This window comes from Carassius carassius, chromosome 38 (genome assembly GCF_963082965.1).
Source record: "Carassius carassius chromosome 38, fCarCar2.1, whole genome shotgun sequence".
Classification (NCBI taxonomy): Eukaryota; Metazoa; Chordata; class Actinopteri; order Cypriniformes; family Cyprinidae; genus Carassius; species Carassius carassius.
Genome location: NC_081792.1, coordinates 24,224,027 through 24,241,265, shown reverse-complemented (window position 1 = coordinate 24,241,265; position 17,239 = coordinate 24,224,027). Strand labels below are relative to the sequence as shown.

General features: G+C 35.9%; 1 protein-coding gene across 2 annotated transcripts in view; it reads left to right on the top strand.

The window, feature by feature from the left end:
* LOC132119603 (xyloside xylosyltransferase 1-like) overlaps positions 1–16,264 on the top strand; it is a 46,690-nt gene extending 30,426 nt beyond the window's left edge. For both annotated transcript variants that reach the window (XM_059529710.1, XM_059529711.1), the window contains one exon: positions 14,989–16,264. In XM_059529710.1, coding sequence (XP_059385693.1) covers positions 14,989–15,385 — 397 coding nt within the window. In that variant the 3' untranslated portion in view covers positions 15,386–16,264. The remainder of the gene's footprint in view (positions 1–14,988) is intronic.
* The last annotated feature ends 975 nt before the right edge of the window (positions 16,265–17,239 follow it).

Here is a 17,239-nt window from a genome sequence, read left to right as displayed (position 1 = left end):
CATTGTTGTTTCAGCCTGTAGTTTAGCCTTCATTGAAAACATAATTGGATGGTAATCCCGCCCAAAAAAGGGAGAAAAGTACACATTAAGTTTTTTGTAATTTTTTAAAAAGTTTCTTTTAAGTAACAACAACAACAACAACAACAACAACGAAAAGTTCTGTACAGTCAGCTGGTCATCAAATAAACACAGTGAATGGTGAGGAATCAAATGTGAAACTAGTTACATTAAATTTATTTTGTAAGAAGAAAGAGAATGTGTCAAGTTAATAAAAAAAAAACTAGACATTTAAAAGTTTGGGGGTCAGTCAAATTTTATTTTATTTAATTTTTTTGAAATTTTATTCTGCACGAGTGCATTAAATTGATCGAAAATGATACTTAAGACATTTATAATGTTACAGAAGAGTTCTATTTCAATGTAAAAATGCCTTTCATTTTTCTATACTACTTTCTATTCATCATAGAAACCTGAAAAAAATGTGTAATGGTTTACTGCTTTCTATTCATCATAGAAACCTTAAAAAAAATGTGTAACGGTAGCACAACTGTTTTCGACACGCATAATAATAAGAAATGTTTCTTGAGCAGCAAATCAGCATGTTAGAATGATTTCTGAAGGATCATGTGACACTGAAGACTGGAATATTGTGTAATGTCAACACATGAATAAATTACATTTTGAAATTTATTGTATTAAACCCATTGTAGTACTACAAAAATACATTGTAGTGAAAAAACTTCTTTTTTTATAAAATAAATGCAGCCCTTGTTGAGCATAAGAAGCTTCTTTAAAAATCTTACCAATACCAAACATTGGTTAGAGCTGTGGTCAGTTGCCTTGAATGATTATATAATTTAGTGTGATTATATCAAGTTTTATTTCAACCAATCACAATCAAGGATTCCAGAGAGCGGTATCAATTTTAGAGTGTAGTTGATGTGACCTTTCCTAACCTAGTGACGTAAGTTCTCTATATTGTTTAGAGCTGAAACAACGAATCGATTTAATCGATAAAAATCGATTATTAAAATAGTTGTCGACTAATTTAGTCATCGATTCGTTGCTAAATAACTTTTCATTTCGTGCATATTTCAAATCTGCGGTGACCAAAGTGTGGCAGTAATGAGCCATCGGAGGTTTTACTCAGCCAGTACAGACGGAGAAGTAGCGAATAGCCAATAGCTGGCCTCGTTTTATGTCACGTGCTTCCCGAACAGCGTCTCTGCAGCATTTAGCGGGATGTGGGAGACTGGGAGTACTTTACTTTGAGCCTTCAAAAAAGAAGAGTAACCTGTAAATTCTGCACTACTGAACTGTTTAAGGGGACGTTCACATATCGCGTCTTTTGCGCGCTCAAGTTCGTTATTTCCAACACCGCACCGCATCGAGTTAAAAACATCTCAACTTTTCAGAATGCTGCAAGCGCATCGCGGGTCATGTGACAAGAACTAACCAATCAGCTTCATCCTTTCCCGTAACAACGTTAAAAGCTCAGTCAAGATGAAAGGAACAGCTGATCATAGTTGTATATGGATTTCCATTTTGAAATAAATTTAGTAGCAGAGCTACTGCAAGTGATTTTTTGAGCTGCAAATCCATTTATCCTTTGCTGAAATTTCCGCGTCTTCAAGGAGAGAGCACGTAATTGTTGCTTATCAAAGGCAGACGCCTCAGGGGCGCTTCTGCCCGAGCGCTTTGGAAAGAGGGAGAAAGCGCCACGCGTTTTTAGGCACGATATGTGAACGGCCCCTAAGACTTTTATTTGTGCAGATTCTCCAGTACAATGTTGTTTGCAAATGTTTAGTCGTAAAAGCTGATAACATTGCTTTTTAACAGTTAACATTTAAAGCTTTACAAACATGTTCTGTGATCAGTTTGTCGTTTACCAGTTCAAAATTCAGTCGTGCAGCCTAATTATGACTGAATGAGAGAGGTAAATATTTAAAGATATTTAAAATGCACTTTTTTTTCCTAAGTATTCACTGCTCTTTTTCACACAGCAGGTTTTTTGTGTGTGACTGTCCAATTTTTTTTTCTGGACAACCTTCTGATGGATTTTACTTTAAATTGTGAGTTCCATTCAGGTTTCATGTCACTGGCACTTTATTCGAAGGATTGTTTACAATTTCACAGCAAAAGCTGTAAAGCTGTTTCCCAGTAAATAATAAAATACAATGCACTGCAATTTTATTCTGTTTTATCCTTATTCTTCGTGAAAATATGTTCTGAAAGATTCCTTAATAAGCTTCGTTCGGGATGTTAAACTACTAGAGCTCTAAGGACTGCCATGGTGAAAACATTATTTTAAATCTCCTTGTGAAATTTGCTAGAGTATGGGTCAGTGTTCTGATTGCAGAAGAGTTCGACAAAGGATTACTAACACAATAAAACAACTCTAGGTATATTTTTGATTAGGATATGACAGTGCAAAATGGTTAATATCTTAAAAATCTATGCTGAAGGATAAAGACCATTTATTAATAATTTACTTGGGGAAAAAATGGAAAAAACTAAAATAAAAGTACATAAACCGATTAATCGATTAATCGTAAAAATAATCGACAGATTAATCGATTACCAAAATAATCGTTAGTTGCAGCCCTAATATTGTTTTCATTCACCCATACAAGCATTACTAACTAACGTCTCATCATGTTTTTGCGTGAATTTTCATCTGTCTGTTCACCGTTTTGAAGTTAAGAGGGTCAGGGAAGTGATCAGGTGCTCTTCTGTGTGAAGAGCTAATATCGTTTCTGGATAAAAGAAAAATAGTCCCTGTGAGACTATTAAAATAGACCCTGTGAGTCCCTTTGTGTTTTTTCTCCTCAACAGAGTGCAGGTTTTCCACAACAGTTCTCTGACTACATTCACACATAACTACAAAAACAACTGAGGAGAAAAAGAGCATGATCAGCCATTGAGAAATCAGTGGTGTGTAAGTAGCAGCAGCAGCGTGACAACATCTAACACCTGTGCCAGCACAATGACCCACTAGGCCACTGTAATTAACTTTTAGCTCTTTTCCAAGCCTTCTCCCTGACTGGCAGAGACCTTACACTTTGTTTGCGATGCTCCCTAGGCTCCCAGAGAGCTCTTGTTTCCACTGATGCAGGATGTTTAGACGTCTCCTGGCTCTGAGGTGCGTGGTTCTTTCGGTGTCGTTGCATTAGTCTCTCTGCAGCTCTGCTCTCTGCAAGAACACACAGCAGGACTGAAGATAGAGACCGCTGTTTCTCTTCAGAACTCTTCTTTAGCTCGTTAAGAGTTATTTTTATCTAATGTGCTTTTTAGCTAATGAAGTGAGACTTTAGAAACAAATGGTAAACCAGAATTTTCTGCTGTGGTGGGTGTAACTTTTTTGGGTTCCCCTTCTGAAAGTTTAGCTCAAATATATTAAAACATAGTTAGAGATGCATTACTTTTAAGTTTTGAAGGTTTAATATAATATTTGAAATTAAGAAATGTTATATTATTTCATGCAATATACATTATATTTACCATTATATTATTTCGATTATATATTTATTGCTTAAAAATAGAACTAATTTAGCAAAATTCATTTACAGATACTTTTATTTTTTCTTTCTTGCCTAGTGAAAATATCAAATCTTAAAACTAAATTTGTTTTGTTGAGAAGCAAAATTGAATATGATATTGAGTCATATCTTTATTTCTTTAAAGGGACTCTAAGTAGGAATTACTCCCATCTAGTGGTGAAATTGTATTTTGCATTCAAACTAATTTTGCTCTCCGGCGCCCTCGCTTTTTCAAATGCGCGTTGCATCTACGGTAGGCGATATGTACCAAAAAGCTTTGACAGGACGTCTTCTAATAGCACTTCGTTTTGGCGACAATGTTTTCTTCTCCTGTGGCGCGGCATATGTATGGTCCATAATAAGAATGCAATCCAGACTTTTAAACTTGCCGGTGCAGTTTCAAGCGCCTCTCACTGCTCTGCACCTGCGTTTCTGGCTCTGACCGAAAACGCGTTGGCTTAGTACTTTTTGTCCCTCTCTGCTATTATAGTTTTGCAAGATGGCGGAACTACATGGAAGCCTCCGTCGACCTACCCGTCCCATGTATATAAAGATAATAAATTCTTCATTTACGAGGATTAGTTTAAACATTGGCATAGGTATTTGTACACCATTGTGGACATATTTATGAATAAAAATATTGATTTTAGATAATAAAATACCTAAAAAGTTACTTATTGTCCCTTTAAGCGTAAATCTCACAGATGTTTGTTTAAATTATATACAATATTACAAAATACTAAATGAATTCCATATACAGTATATTCTACGAAAGTAACTTTAAATATCTTATTTTGCTTTTCAAGTTGATGTGTATTTATTTTTATTTTTTATTTTTTTTGTATCTTTATATGCAGTATAAAAGCAGTACCTGGCTTCATGCTTCCAATGGGATTGAACCTACAACCTTTTGGTTGCTGTCTCAGACCTTCAAAAGTCAGCATGAGACTGACAAAATTATTCTTGCATAATTTTGTATATGAGCTATTCAATTAGAGAAACCAGAACTTACATGTTTATTTATATATTTACTTATATTTTGTTATGTCCATTGGGAATTGATGGGGTTCATCTATGTTGGACATGTACTACCAGCATGAAGTCAGGTAGCCACGCGATCCCAGATCCCATTCGCTTATGTTTATTTATTTATTGCTTGGCCTGATGAGCAGTTTTCGTAAGGCCTGCATAGAGAGTAGTTGTTCCGAGCAGAGAAGTCTTTTGTAAATGATCCGGGAAGACCTTTGCAGTTTTGAGACTTGCCTGGATACTGCTGTCTTTTTTATGCTGCTTATAATTTGGTGCAAGTTTGCAACATTGCAAGGTCATGTTTTGATGTTGTTGATATGTGGGTTCTTTCGACCACTGACAAGGTCTGTAGACATCTATCTCTGTAACCAAAGGTCTTCCTCCAGCTGTGGGTGCTGGTTTCACTGCACGTTCCGCACACGCAGATTTCACATTATGAATGCATATTAAATTGCACCATTTGCTCCTGAAACGTAAATCCCCTAATTTGACACAAAGTGAAGTGAAATATTTGAATATTAAAATCTATTCAAACAAACCGATCTAAGTTATCGCACCGTTACCATTGTGTCTTTAAAGTAAATTTGTGTAGTATCAGGTTTTTGGATTCCATATTGTCCACCAGCCAATGTTCAAGATTTCTCTGAATTATGGTTTATATTGAAATAAATTGAAATATGACTTTAGAGTTCATCTTAAAAAACATGAATTGCTCCAACTATATATATACAGTACAGACCAAAAGTTTGGACACACCTTCTCATTCAAAGAGTTTTCTTTATTTTCATGACTATGAAAATTGTAGATTCACACTGAAGGCATCAAAACTATGAATTAACACATGTGGAATTATATATGGATTTATATACATAACAAAAAAGTGTGAAACAACTGAAAATATGTCATATTCTAGGTTCTTCAATGTAGCCACCTTTTGCTTTGATTACTGCTTTGCTCACTCTTGGCATTCTCTTGATGAGCTTCAAGAGGTAGTCACCTGAAATGGTCTTCAACAGTCTTGAAGGAGTTCCCCGAGAGATGCTTAGCACTTGTTGGCCCTTTTGCCTTCTGTCTGCGGTCCAGCTCACCCCTAAACCATCTCGATTGGGTTCAGGTCCGGTGACTGTGGAGGCCAGGTCATCTGGCACAGCACCCCATCACTCTCCTTCTTGGTCAAATAGCCCTTGATGCCTTCAGTGTGACTCTACAATTTTCATAGTCATGAAAATAAAGATAACTCTTTGAATGAGAAGGTGTGTCCAAACTTTTGGTCTGTACTGTATATATATATATATATACACTGTATATATATATACTACTATGTACTTGCATAAAATTTTTATTTGTGTTATTTTTTTATTTTAATTGAAAATAATATACAATTTCAATATTAACCATTTATCGGTTATTGGCTATAACGTGAAATTGGCTTATTGGTACTACTAGCCAGAATTTTGACACATTTTCTTGAAGGTTTTCATGATTAATTATTCAGTACAGCCATTATTTTTAATGTTGAATAAATACGATTAATCATACACCCCTATCTCTAGTGATTATAGGCTACAAGGGTTTTGATTAAGTCAGTGATTAGTACAGTAGCTTTAGATATTCAGGATACTCAGAGACCTTCATGTCTGACAGACGGCATTTTTTCCACCCATATTGTGCGTACATCCTATTCAAAACACAAACACGACAGGTCAGGACCTCAAGGCTGTTTGTAAGCAAGCGTATAAGGGGAAGCAGGATGCCTCGTGCTGAACGTGCACTAGAATGCTTGACAGCGTGGTATGAGCATAGCAGATCTCTATGCAAACAAAGCACAGGGCAGCTCTGCTTTATGCTGGTATTCCTGCATCTGTGACAGAGAAAGAAGGATGTGAACCCAGACTTAAAGACAGTTGGCTTTGAGCTCTTGGTTTTATTTGTTGCAGTTTATAGTCATGGCTGAAGAGTGGTGTTACACGGAGGATTTATAATATAGCACCACCTTATGTGCCTTTAGAATGTTATCACAGCATATATATAAGGACACAAATATTCATTCAAATTGTATTTTACTAAACCAGTTCATTAAGGACCATCCATCTATTCTGATTCAAGGAATAGTTTATATGATGTCGTTTGATGCCACGTTGTGTTGTGTTACACAAATATGCATGTGCAGTATGCTTCAAAAGTTTGGGACATGTAGGATTTTTTTATAATTAATTATTTTTAAAGAAGCCTGTTGTTCTCACCAAGGCTGCATTTGACCAAAATACAGTAAAATATTAATGTTGTGAAATATTTTTACAATGTAAAGTAACTTTTGTTTTAGTTTAGTTAATTGTGGTACTTTTTTGGATTCTTTGATGAATAGAATAATACAATTGAAGAGAACAGAATTTATTTGAAATATTTTGGAAAATTCTAAATGACTTTTAACCTGAAGTTGCTTGTGGTTAATTTAATACATCCATGCTAGATAAAATAATTGCAACTGATCCCATAATTTCCAACTTTTCCAATAGTAGAAATAGAAATAAAACATTAAAACTATCAAATTCATTAAATTGGTGTGTTACATTATATTAATACATTTTTTATTCAAGTTTCTCCATTCTTACTGTGTAAAATTATTTTTATAAAACAAAGCTAGCATTTTTTTTCTTTCTTTCTTTTTTATTAACTCTATGGCCAAGCAGACTTTCTAGTAGATGTTGCCACATGTCCTGTCAGAAATGGTTTGTGATGTCCAGTGTGTTCCGTCTTGACTGACAGTGTTCTTTGTGAACAGGTCTTGTGCCAGTGTTCTCTGTTGTTGATGTTCTTTTGCTGTGTGTGCATGCTTGTCTGGTGTATTGTTGCTAAGCACTTGTCTATCAATTAAGCAATGTTTTTGTGTCATTATCTCTGCTGTGAGCTGTCAACAGTCTGTCTGCTGTCTGCATTAATTACAGCAGCAGCATGTCCTGTCCATTTAAGTTGCTGTCAGTCTTGTTTTACTTTACACATGTTCAGTCATTACACACTTAAACCTCTCTCAGCTTCATAGCCTATAAGTTTATGTCTTCTCAATCTCTGTGACTACAGATTGTTTTTCCAGCAAGGAATGGAAGCATCAGACTGAGGAATTTAGCAATGTTTGCTCTATGCTCCAGCTGGACGTAGTTTGTCAGTAATCTTGGCATGTGCAGATTTGGCAGTCCGTGTGCTCACAGGATATCTGAAATTCCTGCTTGTCTGATGAAGCTTTCCCTGAAGTATCTAAATATATATATATATGGTCACATACATTGCAATTTTTTAAAATCATTAAGCTATGAAAATCTAAAGAGCGTGAATTACCAAAGAATTTCTATATTTTTTTTTTTTGTGTGTGAAAATTATTTATAGACATTTTTACACAAACAATGACTGTCTCAAAGTCATTTGTACTACAAACAACTTTAATACTTTTTTGTTTCAAAAGTTATTGTACTTGTTTGCTTAGACAGCAGTGTAACCAAATAGCTAAGATAAAATATGTGCCACCTATGAAGAAAATCACTTTTTAACAGGGTAATTATTATAAATTATAGACTTTTCCTTGGATGCATGTGTATATACACTGTATTGAAACACATTTCCACCACGTAAGAAAAAATAATCATGCATTTGTAATTATGACAGTCACAAGACATATGTTTTTACACTAAAGTATACATAAAAGTTACAATTCTGAGGTAAATACTGATGTAAAAAATAAAATAAAATCATGAATTAGTATCTCATCATTTTGACTTTATGATATAGTTTCCAAATTATCTCAAATATAAATGTCAAATGTCAAAATTATTAAATATTTTTGTCTCAGTTTTGACTTAAAGGGATAGTTCACTCAAAAATGAAAATTTTGTTTATCTGCTTACCCCCAGGGCATCCAAGACGTAGGTGACTTTCTTTCTTCAGAAGAACACAAACAAATATTTTTAACTCAAACTGTTGCAGTCTGTCAGTCATATAATGGAAGTAAGTGGGAATCACGGCTTTGAGAGACATTCCTCGTTAGTGACTGTTTTTATGGGCCGCGGGAATCTACTTACTACACTGGGCTGTGTGTTTTGTTATTTTTCTGTTGAGGTCTTACTCAATTTTCAGTCAGTCTGTCAAACCTACTTCCACGTGAAATATAAAGAGATCAGAAGCTTTATTTTTTGATTGCAAAAACAGCCGAGCCTTGTGGTAGTGCTGACAGTACTCCAGTCTATACAAACAGATTTCTATCAGTACTCACATGTAACCAGAGGGCTTTGTCCAGCCTCAGGGTCTGCAAATTAAGAGCCGTGTCCAGTCCGTAAACAGTCCGTCTCCGTCACTTACTGTATCTGTGCCCATCCTGCTCTCACTTACTGTATTTGGCGCCACGTCATTACCGCTGCTTTTTTTTTCTTCCCCCAGTTTTTCTCTCTCTGTTCTTTCTCTGCTCTGAGCTTTAACATTGTTTAGAAGGTACTCTTGCTCTCTGAACCAGTTGGCCTGGCATAAACATTATAACACACAATCATAAATTGTGTTTGCATTTAAGCAGAGATTTTACAGAGAAGCTAGTGCTGTGCCATCAGGGAACATAGGGTCCTATGAAATGCATGTTATTTCTTCCCACATCTACTAGCCCTATTTTTGATTCATTCAAATTTTTGCCGAATTCTGTGACATGTTTTTCTCAATTTTTTTTTACTTGATTCAGCGATTCTGTCCACATTTTCTGCATCATATGAATCTATGAACAAGAGAGATTATTTTTGTTTGTTAGTATGTTATTCAATTATGATCCACTTGCATTCAAAAAGAGTGTTATTATGGAAATATCATCCGACCAAAAATCACATCTCGTTGTTTGTTTCTTGCCTCGATTTAATCAAATTTTTTTGCCAGAACTCATGCAGGTTTTCAGAATTATTTATTTCCCATTTTTCCCTCCATCAGGCTTTTTACTTTCCTGTCTGTTCTCTCCCTCCAATCATTCTTTTCCTCCGTCCCAGTTAGTTCCTGACATTTAGAGCTGAGCGTTGATGGATAGGGCTTCCCGTGGCCTCGTTCAGCGGTTGCCAACACCGATGAAATGCTCATCTTTGATGATGCATTAAAATTCAACTGGCTTCTCAGAGTGCGGTGTTTAATATTTCACAAACCTGTTGCATAAGATTCCTCTTCCTTATTCTGTTCGCATGCTTCACTGGGAATACCAGCCACTCTTATCTCCACTTACCACACCGATTTAATAGTAAAAGCATCTTTTGTGTTTGATATTCTGTTGTTGTTGTTTTTGTACGTACTCTTGAGATTTGTACAGTAGTTGTATGAGTAAGTTAATCATATTATGTCTCAAGCAACAGTTCACGATTGTACTTGAGTTTATAGTCATTGGCATGCTCATGATGACGCTGATCGAATATCAGCTTCTTCTGTCTGTATCATAGATCATAGCAGATCAGATAACAGTATTCAGCTTTGAACTTTAGCAAGGGCTTTGTTGAGATTAAAAGTTGCACGGTCAGCCGGCAGTAAACTTTTGAACTTTGGTCCCTTTTCCCAGAGGACTTCATTATTCTTATCCCTTTGGTACCATTGTTTGAGATTGTCTAATGTCTAAATATGTTTTGGAGTGTAGCTTTGTGAGCTAACTTATAAGGCAGCATCCTAATGATCAAGGAAATATGTAAGTTGCCAATATGGGGCATTTGATATGAGAAGCAACTGAATTTGATGCTTAAGCATAGATCATTCGTAGCATAGAGCATATGCAAAACTTGAATAAAATATTTTATTACACTACACAATTTGTACTGATAGATTTCAGTACTGCATTAAATTTGTTTGTCATATAAAAGCATATTTTACATATTTTTTATGTATAACTTTTTATACACTTTATACATTATTTAAATTTTACAATAATTTACAATGTGTGTTTGTTTGTTTTGTTCGCGTAAAACACTGAGAGCTTGGCACAGATTGTTCTTTCATTTTTTCAAGAGCTGCTATTTGACATATTTCAAATGGGTGCTTTACTTTCTTTGCTTGAGGCAAATAGCAGATCATCTCCCAGTGGCAGGTGTGTGCTGAACGGTGAGAGAAATGATTGAGGATGAATGGCAAAAAAAGATGAAGTGATGAAAAAAAAAGCTGCTTCAAACATTTAATAACAGGCTGCCCTGACTGTAAAGCACCCCTAAAGCTGCAGCCAATCAGATTGCATTGTTTGAAAACTTGACCATTTTGCTAAAACCTTGAGTTGGCAACATAAAGTAACAAGCAGTCTGTCACTTAAAATGAATTAGTCAGACCAGCAACATATAAATTTGCATATTTCCTTATAAATTTGCATATTTCTGTATATTTAAATGTTGTCAATGTGTGTTTGATAGTAACAGGAAGTCTTAAACTTCTGGTGAATGGCGTCCTCCTTTCTGTCTCAATGGGTGCCTTAATGGAGTGGTAATTTTATGTCCCTTTATTGTGTTCTCATTTTCACACCTTTTCTAATGTACTAAAAACCAAATCCATTAGCATTTTGTTTGTTTTTAATTAAGGAGAAATCTATGAGCAACACCGAGCTTTGATTGCTGTGTTGATGTGTCAGGTGAGTGGCTTTTTGACACAAGCCACAGTGTGATTTTCACTGCAGTAGCACTATATGCATTTTCAAAATACTGTTTTTAATTTTTGTATTCTAACATGGAAAATGGTTTGTTTATAAGTGCATGATGCTGCCATTTCCTGGGCTCTTCCCAGAATGAAACGGTTTGAAGGAAATTATTATTTCATGTGTAAAAGCACACTGGACCTATTAGCTCTTAAGTTGCAGTGGAAATTATTGTCTCGTTATGGATACATAATTAAAGCCAGGATTGTGTGCATGCTAAACGCACACATTTAATACTTTCCTTATATACTTATATACATATAATGTGTGTATATATATATATATATATATATATATATATATATATATATAATATTGTTTTATATTATATTATTTTATTATATTTAGTTTGTTTAACACCATTATAATAATATAATGATTTAGATCCATATATAATGATTTACATTAGTGTCACGTCCTGTGGTGTAACTGACAGTGATGAAGAATGTATTTTTTCTGATGCTATTTTTATAGCTAGCATTTAATGTGTTTAATACATGCAATTAAATAATATATTCCAACTTTTGTAGTTGGTAAAATACCACTGTATAGTTTACTTGTTTGCATATGGCCAATACTCATTTCCTTTCTTGAGTCACATGTACAGCAAAATGCCATCCATCGTTGTTAATGGTGATGAATTCTCCAAGATTTGTGCTGCAGAGCACGTACATCCTCTCAAACAGACAAAGTCTTCCCACTTGTAAAAAAAGACACTAAAACTAGACATGAAATGTGGAAGTGCCATGTGACATTCCTCTGGAGTTAATGGAGGAGGCTGTTAAACAGCAGGCAAAAGTTGTTTGTGTTAAAGTGCCGATGCTGGACTGAAATGACAGCACAGGAAGTTGCAATTCTGCTGTCTCAACCCACGCTGTTCATGCGCATTTGCGTGGTGATGACACCTGCTGTTTTCAACTCTGACTTCACAAATTCCATTTAAAGACTGAATAACGCAGCTATAATTGGGATCTTTCTTTTGCTTCGTTCATTAGGGATGGCACAGTCACGTGTTTCATCATGACCCAGAGTGCCTCAGCCATGCCCTTACATCTGACATGCAGCATTTTTCAGAGTGCTATATCTCATGAATATTTCTTTAGAAGAAGACTCGCAGAGGGTGGCCTAAATATTCTGTGTCATGCCACCTCAGATCCTCAGGTGCTGGAATTAAAGTGAAAGAGATGCACGGAAGTGTTTAAGCACTCTTCTTCTTGCTGTTTTTAGTGTTTGCATTGAGGGTGCATTCATCTTTATCGAAGTAATAGCTCACCCCGAAATGATAATCGTAATTTTACAAGTAACATTACAGTCCAGTATGACTTTTTTCTGTGGAACTTTAAATATGTGAAGAATTATTTCGCTGCTCTTTTCCAATCAAAAATCAGTAAGCAAGGACAAATATTCCATTGAACCCATGAACACATGGAGAAGTGTTATTTTATTTTTATTTTTTTTACTGAAAATCTGTTATTGCTCTCAAATCCTATTTGGGGATATATTTTTCAACACACACACACACACACACACAAAAATATATATATATACACACACACACACAGTGTATGTGTATATATTTTAACTTTCAGTTCGAATGTTTGTTTAAAGGGGAAAAAACCCAATAAAATACAGAAAGTAAAAATACAATTATTTGTGTCAGAAATACAATTAAATCAGTAAAAATCTGTCGTTGCATTCAAATCTCACTTGGTGGTTTGTATTTCATTGTAATTATTTATTAAAGCATGCATACATTCATTCGTTCATTTATTCGTATTATTTATTTTCGCTTTCAGTTTGTCCAATGTTTGGAGCAGAACTTTGGCCAGGATATAGAAGAAGGAAAAAATTAAAATAGAAACATAATTATTCACGTCTTTTTATCAGATTATATTATGATTCATTAAATAATGAGTTAATAATCAAAATAATGGTTAGTTGCAGCCATACTGTTATATTGTGTTTTCTTTTTTCTTTCTTTTTTGAATTCCTCAGATTTCATATTGTGTGTTCCACTTTAGAAAGAAATTCATGCAGGTGTGGAATGACATGATGGTAAGCAAACGGTGACCAAATTTTTACTCGTTGGTTGTTAATTGCTTCTACAAAAAGCGTACTACTTTGTCCCTTATCTTACGTAATTTAATTCACATGGAAATTTATGTTGTCTGCATTTGAAAAAAAATAAAAATGCAGAACAAGTCCTTATATAAAAGATTCAAATAATGCTAACTTTGTACCTCAGCTTTATTTGAAAGACCTCTTAGAGAACAGGAATCTCATGAAGCTCTTTGAGCAGCTCCATCAAAGCGCTGGTAGGGCCCTCTGAGTTAGTGTTGCAGTCATGTTCTTGTTTACCTGTGCCCCTGTTGATTCGAGCAAGCGTTCTTTCTGAAATGCTCCCATGGACTGGAGTTTCACTAAATTGGAGTCTCTGGGAGAAAGATAAAAGCTTTAAGATTGTGTCATCCTGTCTGGTTCTGTTGTCCTGCTGTCAAATGAATAGTCCAGGAGCAGCAGCTTCACAAATCTCTTTGTTGTTTCCTACCCAGCTTGGGCTTTTTTAACGCAAGAAAGCATCTATGAACTTCAGGGGAACCTCTGAGGAATTCCCTGCAGGGGGCATTGACTAGATGGATCAAAGCTGCTTTGAATAAGCTTGGTTTCAGCAGTCCACGGTTTTTCGTTATGAGCAGTGCATGGTCTTGGACTTAATCCAGCCTGCATGCTGATTTTCCACATGCCTCAGTCTATAGGTTGAATTCACCTCAGGCTTACAGCCTTGGGTCTATCAGTCTCATGTTAAAGTCTCAAGATTTCATTTTTCTGTTTCCAACTTGACTGTCTATATATTTCAGAGTTATTATGAATAAACATTGTTAGGCCTTCATGCTTGCTTTTACTCTTCTTTGATTTATGCATCCTACACCTTAACTATTGTTCTTCTGCTGTTTTCTGTGTTCTTTTGAATTTTGTATTCGGTTTATTTATTGTTTTTAAAGCTTCTCTATTTCTCACAAGTCTCTACTATCTGAAACAACTTTACTGTCTGTCGCCCTGGTTATTAATACTTTAGCTAGAAACAGCTCTGTTTGCAAAAATATTGAGCTTGAGAACAAAAACATGAGCAGAATCATATTTTTGTCCAGAAATGTTGTACCTATAGTCCTATATTATGCTTTTGCAGAAACATTCTCAATGGTTTTAATTGCATTGCTAGGTGGTTTCTAGGATGTCTTTGGTCGTTGCTAGGTGTCAAAAGTTAAGAGAGCCTACTCTTAAGTATGATAGTCTGATCCCTATATATGACTTTTTTTTCTCCATTGCAAGTGCCACTGTATTATTATTATTATTGTACATTTTTAATTTAATTTTATTTCTATAATTTTTTTAAATTTAATTTTAATATTTTTTGTTGCAAAAGGTGAAAATTTTATTTAATTGAATTTTTTTTAAATATTTAAAAATTTGCACTTACATTTCTTCTTCTTATATTAGAATAGTTTCATTATTTAATTTAATGGTTTTATTTATTTATTGATCTATCCAAAAGGTGAACTCATCAGTCTGATCACTTGAAGTAATAGCAGACCTCTCCTCAACCAGCTGCAGTTAATGTGTCATTTTTGGTGTAGAACGTGGGATGAGTTACATGGTCAAATTATGGGTTTGTTCACCTCTGTAAACCTAGGTATGATAGTAACACTCTTAAATTCTTCTTTGCATTGTCTTCTCTGTGTGTTGTAGGCACACTTTCTGGCAGTACCGCAAGGAGAATCCCAAGTCCTATGTGGGAGACCCTCCACCAGATGGTCTGCCTGGCTTCAACAGCGGCGTAATGCTTCTGAACCTTGATGCCATGCATCACTCTACCTTATACAACCAGCTTCTGGAGCCCGAGCGGGTGGCTCGCCTTGCAGAGAAATACCACTTTCGGGGGCACCTGGGTGATCAGGATTTCTTCACAATGATCGGGATGGAGCACAGGGAACTCTTTTACCCAATTTCTTGCGGCTGGAACCGACAGCTTTGCACATGGTGGAGGGAACACGGGTATGGTGACGTCTTCCAGCTGTACTATCACTGCGATGGGCCGGTGCACATCTACCATGGCAATTGCAACACTCCCATACCTGATGACTGAGGTTCAAAGTGCGTCTTTGAATGCTAACTTTTCGATTAAATTCTTTTTGTTTGCACTTCTTGAACAAATTTTAAATCAAGTGGCCTGAAAGGAAAAAGGGGCTTGTTGTTAGAGGTGCTTATAGTGCAGCATTCCCATGACTAATCACATTTACACAATATAATCCAGCCATTACCACATGAATCATTCATTTAACACCGCTGAGGCTGTTGAAGCCTTTCCAAACTTACTAAAAGTCTCTGACTTAAAGGGATAGTTCACCCAAAAATGAAAATTGCCCCATGATTTACTCACCCTCAAGCCGTCTTATGTGTTTTATGTCTTTCTTCTTTTAGACAAACACAATCAGAGTTATGTTAAAAATGTGCTACGTCATCCGCTGGAATGCCACTCTCTCGTGAACGTGTGCACTGTATGACAGTTAGCGAAAACTAGAGATTACAGTTTATAACTTTTTTAATATTGCTATTTTTTTTGTACACAAATGCATCGCTTCATTTCAGAAGGCCTTTATTAACCCCACAGAGCCATGGGGAGCACTTTATATGATGGATGGATGCACTTTTTTGGACTTCAAAATCTCGACCCCCATTCACTGCAATTATAAAGCTGGGAAGAGCCAGGATATTTAGTAATATAACTCTGTATTCGTCTGAAAGAAGAAAGTCATATACACCTAGGATGGCTTGAGGGTGAGTAAATCATGGGGTAATTTTCATTTTTGGGTGAACTATTCCTTTAAATACCAGTTGCTTTTCTCTGTTTAAATAATGCAGTGCGGCTTTGACTCTCAGTAGTCTGAATTTCCTCATGCAAGAGTCTCATCAAATCGCTCTTAGACAGCAGGGAAGGAGCCAATCAGAGAGTCTTTTCCTCATCACCTTAAAATATGTATTGTTTACAGGTGCAGTTGCACTCTTGCAGTCACATTGAGGTGCCACTTATCTTCCTAATGCATGCTTTAAAAAGTGGACAGAGCTGATGCGTATATTTTTACTGGTTATATTTTCAATGCAATCCTTCGTTCCTATGCAGTGATGAAAGCAGGGTGGAAAGGGTTGTTGACCCACTTTCCTAAGTTTTTATGCGCTGATGTTGGAAATCCGTTTTTTCTGTGATGTGCAACTGAATCGCCTTCGAACAGCCAAGATAGCATCTAGAACATCTGATCAGTGGTCTCATCTAGAAAACATTCTTGCTGAGGTGCTCTGATCTGCCTGAGTAATGGGGAAGTGGGATTTGCTGGAGAATTCCAAAGGGAACAGCCTCTGGCTTGAAGGGGATATACACTATATATTGAGGGCAGAGCACTAGCTGTTGTGGTTGGCTGGCATTTTTTAAGCGATGTTGCTGTTGGCGAAGCTCTGTGGGATTGTGTGAAACGCTCGTAATAACCTGTGCAATGTCAAATCAAAAGACAGAGAGAAAGAACTGATAATGAGGCCTCACATGTGTTGGCAGGCAGCCATGAAATCCCACTTCAAGCTCTTCTTGGTCCAGTTTTGTGAGGTTAAGGACTGCGTGTCTTTGGGATTTTCAAAGAATTCGTTTTTTGCTTTGTTGGGAGTGCGGTCATGTTTTGTCTAACCATTTTACACCAGCTTTTGCCTGATCAAGTTAAAAGCAAAATGTTTATCTAGTTAACCTTTAATTTGCTAGTCCAGTCACATGAAGTATTCACACTTTTTTCCTGTTTTCTTTCTTATGTATTAATTTTCATTGGGTCTCATTCCTGAAAGATGAGCAAAGGCATATTTCTCTGTGAAGTGTAATTTGTACGTTATTGATTTAAAAGTTGGGGGTAGGAATGATTTGTAATGTTTTTGAGGGAAGTCTCTTATGCTCACCAGGGCT